This window comes from Alexandromys fortis, unplaced genomic scaffold (assembly GCF_014885135.2).
Source record: "Alexandromys fortis isolate MF-2015 unplaced genomic scaffold, M_Fortis_MF-2015_v1.1 scaffold_27, whole genome shotgun sequence".
Taxonomy (NCBI): domain Eukaryota; kingdom Metazoa; phylum Chordata; class Mammalia; order Rodentia; family Cricetidae; genus Alexandromys; species Alexandromys fortis.
Window position 1 is genome coordinate 261,969 of NW_026067952.1, and position 7,262 is coordinate 269,230.

A 7,262-nucleotide genomic window follows, 5' to 3' on the forward strand; every position below is an offset into this window, starting at 1 on the left:
ATATATAAAAAACACTTCATGTGCAGGAGACCCAGTGTTTGGCCCCTGAGAGAGCATGAACTCACGTGCACATACTGGTCTAAATGAGAATGGCCCCCACAGGCTCATATACTTGACTACTTGGTCTCCAGTTGGTGGTTGATTGGGAAGAATTAGGATGTATGGTCTTTTCAGAAAAGGTGTGCCACTGGAAGAAAAGTTGAGGTTTCAGAAGCCTCCTGTCATCCCCAGCATACTCTCAATGTCTCCTGCTTATAGATGAAAACTCTCAGCTGTTCCTGTCATCATTCCCCCTGCCCCGCCATGCTCCCCACCATGATGATAATAGACTCCTATTTCCCTGTAACTTAAGCCCCAATTAAACACTTCCTTCTATATGTTGTCTTGGTTATATATACATGATAAAAAATAAATATTAAAAAATTTATTAGCCATTAACTCCCTAACCTCCAAGTAATCATTTTTTTCTCTACAGATTTCCTTTTCTATTTTACCTCTAATCTTTTTGGTAAAAAATTCTTTGGGCTTTTCAAGGTAGGGTTTCTTTGTGTAACCCTGGCTGTCCTGAAACTCGCTCTGAAGACCAGGCTGGCGTCAAATGGAGAGAGATCCATCTGCTCTGTCTCCCAGGTGCTCTGATTAAAGGCCTCACCCACACACCTGGCTGGGAAATGAATACCAATAGAATCATATAATATACAATCATGTAGCTGAGCATGGTGGTTCAAAGTTTTAATACCAGCACTCAGAAAGCAGAGGCAAACAGAACTCTAAACTGAAGAACTGACTGGTGTACACAGCAAATTCTAGGCTAGCAGAGCTCCTGTCTAAACAAGCAAACAAATAGCTATTTTTTGCTTAGACTGTTTCAATACTCATCCATCAAAGATGAGTTGAAATCGTTAACCCAAGCTAGGCAGGGCAATACAACGCCAACAGTCCTAGCACTTGGGAGGCTAGGGCAAAAGAATCTTGAGTTCCCCGGACAGCTGGGCTATATGGCAAGTTCCAGACTGGTCTGGGCTATTTAGACCCTATCTTCAAAAACAAGAATCTAAGTCCTATGCTCTCTAGAGTTTTTTTTAATATTTATTTATTTATTATTTATACAGTTAGCCAGAAGAGGGTACCAGACCTCATTACAGATGGTTGTGGGCCACCATGTGGTTGCTGGGAATTGAACTCAAGACATTTGGAAAAGCGGGCAATGCTCTTAACCGCTGAGCCATCTCTCCAGCCCGCTCTCTAGAGTTTTATTCATCTAGCTTTTATATTTAGTGCCGATTCTTTTTGAGTCCTGTATATTGTTTCAGACAGGGCTCACCTACAGTCTTTAGTGCTAGAACTTTTCTAACATACATGAGGCCTGCATTCAATCCCCGGCACCACACACAGATAAAAGATGAATTTTATAGAATTTCCTGTGTATGTGTAATACTGGAGATTCAACTCTAGGCCTCCCATATGATAGATAAATATTGTAAAATGAGCTTTATCCACAGCCCTATAATGTTAATTATAATTTAACAAACTGTCAAAATTAAATTCTAGGACTGGTGAAACGGCTCAGTGGTAAGATACACGCCACCAAGCTTGACACTCCGAGTTCAATCCCCAAGACTCACATGGTAGAAACAGAACCAACCCTCGCAAGCTGTCCAATGACTTCCACATGCCCAATGTGGACACTCATAACAGATGTAATTACAAAAGAGACTCTAATTTTAAAATTAATAGTACATCTAAGTCCCATAACAATGCCTCCTTTCAGCAGGGGAGGTGATATCTTTAGACACAGTGAACAAAAACTTTCCAAAGAAGCTTACTGAGGGGCTGGGTTAAGAGTGTTAAGTATGAGTGCCTGAGTTCACATTCCTGCCACGCACCCACATAAAAATCTGGCATGAGCTAGGCGATGATGATATACATGTTTAATTCCAGCACTTGGGAGGCAGAGACAGGTAAATCTCTGTGAGTTCGAGGCCAGCCTGGTCTACAGAGCAAGTTCCAGGATAGTCAAGTCTGTTACATAGAGAAACCCAAAACAAACTCAAAAAACAAAATTAAAAAAAATAACAAAAAAGCTGGTCGTGACCAGGCATGATAGTGCACGCCTTTAACCTCAGCACTCTGGAGGCAGAGGCAGGCAGTTCTCTGAGTTGGAGGCCAGCCTGGTCTACAGAGTGAGTTCCAGGATAGTCAGAACTACACAGAAAAATCCTATCTAAAAAGCTCCCTGTCCCCCAGTGCTAGAGCAGGAAACCCAATGTCTTCCTCTGGCATCTAAGTATTTCAAATAGATAAATCTTTAATATACACACCAACAACAACAACTGAAAGAAATGAAAAAGTGCTTGGCGTGTCAGAACCACACTGCTTAGGCTAAGCTAAGAGAACAAACACTTCCTACGTGACAAGGGCCATCACAGGAGCCGATAACAAGGTGGAGCAAGCAACCAGTTGACAGGAAGTGATCAAGAAAAAAGCCACAGAGAGTAAGAGGGAGTCAGAAGGATGGAGAGGAAGACACACAGGAAGTAGAAGGGAAGGACACCGAGTTGGACAGCATAGGGGAGGTCTTTTCTATCTCATCAGTAGAGGAGGGAGGTCAGCAGGGTGCTTTCTCTGCCTCTCTAAGCTAGCAGGCTTTCACCCCAGCATCTGGCTCCAGAATCATATGGTAAAATCAAACAATTGAGATTTTGCTAAAAACAAAACAGCACTTAGGAAGCTGAGGCAGAAGGCTGAGTGTTCAAGACCAGCTACAGCTATACCGTACTTGTGCTCTAGGGCAGCTAGCTTCTGACCTTTTGAAGATTCTCCCCCTCTCTGCCTCCTCTCTGGGTATAGTAGTAATGAGATATTATAGATATGTTTGCTGGATATAAAATATACACGCACCACAGCCCTTTCAATCTGCAGTGTTCTGTCCACACTCTTGCCTTAAAAGGAGAAATGTGGCAGGACCTTACGGTGTAGATCTTACTGTCTCTGCTTCCTGACTACTGGGATTAAAGGTGTGTGCCACAACCATCCGGCCAGTCAACACAAAAATCATCTGAGAGTCAGTGGTTAAGAGCACTGAATCTGAGTTCAATTCCCAGCACCTACACAGCAGCTTAGAACTGTCATTAACTTCAGTTCCTCTTTTGGAGGACAGATATGCACGCAGTTAACCATCTATATACATAAAATAAAAATGGAAAAATTCAAGTCCAGCCTGGTCTACAAGAGCTAGTTCCAGGACAGGTTCCAAAAGCTACAGAGAAACCCTGTCTCAAAAACCAAAAAAAAAAAAAAAAAAAAGAAAAATATTTACTTATCACTCATTCAAGATAGAGTCCTGCTATATAGCCTAGCCAGGCTGTCCTTAAACTTGTAATCCTCTTGCCTTAGCTTCCTGGGTGCTGGTACAGGTATGCAACACCAAAGCCTAACTATGTATTTAGAAGAACACTGAGCAACAGCTTACTTGGATCCACTGTTCCCGATTGATCTCTACACCGTTGGCCCGCAGGGAAGTGATGGCGCGGTCAATGATCTTCTCCACCATCTGAGTGTTCCCATTGGCCTCCTCCAGCTTGGCAGCTGTGATCCAGATGTGCCGGTCTGTAGGAATGTTCTCACGTGCTTTATTTAAGACCTTACGAGCATTTTCATAAGTTTCCAGCCTTGCCAAAGCAAGCCAAAGCTACACAAAAAAAGGGAGAAAAAAGGGAAAAGTGTGTTGAAGGTTGGTGGCACCAAGTGGCATCTTCCGGGCTGGACGGCCAGCCAGTCTCACTGGCCCACAGCACTTCTACAAAGTGCTTTCTGAAAGTTCTCAAGCATAAACAGAGCCTGAAATTATTCACAGGAGCCCCCTTCACTACATCAACTGTTCAGCTGTGCTTTCTGACCACAGAAAGTTGATGGAACTCTACATCAGAGGTTCTAAGCACTGTTTAAATGTGAAGTGTGGGGGCTGGAGAGATGGCTCAGAGGGTAAGAGCACTGGCTGCTCTTCCAGAGGTCCTGAGTTCAATTCCCAGCAACCACATGGTGGCTCACAGCCATCTGTAATAAGACCTGGTGTGTTCCTTGCCAGCAGTACATTGTACGCTTAATTAAAAAAAAAATGCGCAGTGCAGTGTGCCAGACTTGACAGCAGGTGCTAGAGTAAAAGGTGAGCAGAATGGAGGGCGGGGGTTGGAGAGTCAGCTCAGAGGTCAAGAGCACTGACTGCTCTTCCAGAGGGCCTAAATTTAATTTCCAGAAACCACATGGTAGTTCACAACCATCTATAATGAGATCTGGTGTCCATAGATAGACAGACAGACAGACAGACAGACAGACAGACAGACAGATGATGGACAGGTGTATGTGTAGGTAGAACACTGCATGATAGATAGATAGATAGATAGATAGATAGATAGATAGATAGATAGATAGATAGATAGATAGATCTTTAAAAAAAAAAAAAAAACAGTGAGCCAGATGGGTTCACGGACAGTTGTGTGATGAGGCTTAGCCCTCTGGAATTCTCATGCCCCAAAACTACTGACTGCAACATTCCACCCCTAAAATGTGCAGAATATTTTAGTTTGAGTGTGAATGTGGGCACGTGCCTGAGTAGTGCCCAACACAGTTCTCTATAGCTATGAGGGATGGGCAAAAAGAGACTCAGTCTTGTACATCTACCACATACACTGTGCACCAATGTGTACTGTGCACCACTTGTATTTCACACCCACCACATGCAATGCACTTTTACCTGTAGCATGACTAATTGAAGCCACCCGCTACCTTACTTAGCAACTACCATATAGAATACCATTCTGGGTTTCATAATGCCCTCTAAGGCCAGGAACAGTAGCTTAAGTAAGCAGCACACATATAGCAGTCTCAGGCACTGGGCTTCGCTTGAGCCTGGCAGACTCACCTCCACACTAGTGGGACAGCACTCCACTGCTCGGCTCAACATGATCCTAGCGTCTTCAGGCTCCTCAAGCTCAACAGCAGCTTTCCACAATCGGACAGAGTTTGGAACGTGCTCCAGGGCTAGGAACGGTCAAATAAGAGACTGGTGTCAGGTAAGACCGCCCCCCCACAGTGATAATCAAAAGCTGGAAACACGTCCGTTTGGTCAGCCCTTTGATGTTGACGTAGACATAAAGCCAGAAAGAAGAAACAGTTGAAGGTCATTGAAATTGTATCAACAGGACTTGTCACATCGATACTATACAGCTCCACTGAAACTTGAGAATAAGATGAACAAGAAAACAGGCTATATACAGGGAAAGACTTAAGTTGTCTAGATTGAGGGCAATGTTACATGGGTTACATGGGCACATACTCAGTAAGACATCAAACTGTAAACCTAAAATCCATGTATGGCTTACTAAAAATATATTTTAAATAATCAGTATCAAAAAGACCTACTGATTATATTTTCCCTTAAGAATACCTGAAACTTCAAAAAAAAGTCATAAGCAAACTCTGGAAGGAACTCCTACAGAACGATGATGGAATACTCCATGAGCACCAAACTCGTGTGTGTGTGTGTGTGTGTGTGTGTGTGTGAGATGTGTCATCATTAGATAACTAGGACATGTGTGTGTGTGCATGTGAGAGATGTTTTATCATTAGATAACTAAGACGTGTGTGTGCGCGCGCGTGTGCATGTGTGTGTGTGAGATGTGTCATCATTAGATAACTAGGACATGTGTGTGTGCATGTGTGTGAGAGAGATGTTTCATCATTAGATAACTAAGACGTGTGTGTGTGTGTGTGTGTGTGTGTGTGTGTGTGTGAGAGAGAGAGATGTGTCATCATTAGATAACTAGGACAATGACGCATTCACTGGCAAGCAGCATGAGAGATAGCATGGACACCCCACAGAAGCAGTCCAGGTTCTTGGCAGGTGCCAAAAGTTTCACCATATTCCTAGAATATATTGTGATTTAAACTTGTGAATGACTTATCTTGGCAGTCTGCAAGTTTTTGGTGTGTAACTTACTCCCCCAAGCTCCAGGATTTGCTATAAAATTAAGGATGTCTTTACGTAGTGAAGGAAGACTTTGAGCTCCTAATCCTCCTGTCTCTACCTTTCACAGGATGGGATGTGTCCCCATACCCTGCTTACTTCCACAATTGTCTATTAGTTTTCATGTTGTGTATGAATTTTGGAAATTGAAACAAGTGAAACTGTGGATAAAGACCACTGTAAAAAACTGCAGTGTAGCCGGGCGGTGGTGGCGCATGCCTTTAATCCCAGCACTCGGGAGGCAGAGGCAGGCGGATCTCTGTGAGTTCGAGACCAGCCTGGTCTACAGAGCTAGTTCCAGGACAGGCTCCAAAGCCACAGAGAAACCCTGTCTCAAAAAAACAAAACAAAAAACAAAAAGCAAAAAAAAAACACCCCAAGAACAAACAAACAAACAAAAAAACTGCAGTGTAGCTGGGCGGTGGTGGCACAGTACTTTAATCCCAGCACTCAGGAGCAGAGGCAAGCTGATCTCTGTGAGTTCAAGGACAGCCAGAGCTGTCTCAAGAGCTAGTGCCAGGACAGGCTCCAAAGCCCCTCTCGAAAATACAAAACAAACAAACAAACAAAAACTGCAGTGTAGCTCGCGGATAAAGCTCTTTCTTGGCATGTATGAAATCCTGGAATCAACACCACCATCCCATCACCACACACACACTTGCACAAATATACACACTCTGTGATGTGTTCAAACATGAACCTAGGAGTTCATGACCAATGCTAAAAAGAGAACATGATCCAGGTGCAGTGATGAACACCCATAGACCTAGGTATTTGGGAAACTGAGACAGGAAGATTCCTAGATTAAACCGAATAACAGGATTGGGGTAAACCTGGCTAAATGAGACAATGTCTCTTTTAAAAATATTTAAAATGTTAAAAATTGGGGATGGCTATAGCTCAGTAGCGAAGTGCTTGACCAGTACACGAGATCCTGGATTAATAAAATAAAAACAAAAACAAAACCCTTAAATCTTAAGTAAATAAGCATCATTAATACTAGAGAGCAGGGGCTGGAGATATGGCTCAGTGGTTAAGAGCATTGCCTGCTCTTCCAAAGGTCCTGAGTTCAATTCCCAGCAACCACATGGTGGCTCACAACCATCTGTAATGAGGTCTGGTGCCCTCTTCTGGCCTTCAGACATACACAGACAGAATATTGTATACATAATAAATAAATAAATATTAAAAAAAAAAACTAGAGAGCAGCTCATTATTCCAAAAGTGGGGGGGGGGG

General features: G+C 43.2%; 1 protein-coding gene across 1 annotated transcript in view; it reads right to left on the reverse strand.

Annotated features, from left to right (window-relative positions):
* Window positions 1–7,262, reverse strand: part of Prpf6 (pre-mRNA processing factor 6) — a 54,974-nt gene that overhangs the window by 21,618 nt on the left and 26,094 nt on the right. Inside the window, exons 10-11 of the mRNA XM_050151077.1 lie at window positions 4,922–5,040; window positions 3,473–3,691 (exon numbers count right to left, since the gene is read on the reverse strand). Coding sequence (XP_050007034.1) covers window positions 3,473–3,691; window positions 4,922–5,040 — 338 coding nt within the window. The remainder of the gene's footprint in view (window positions 1–3,472; window positions 3,692–4,921; window positions 5,041–7,262) is intronic.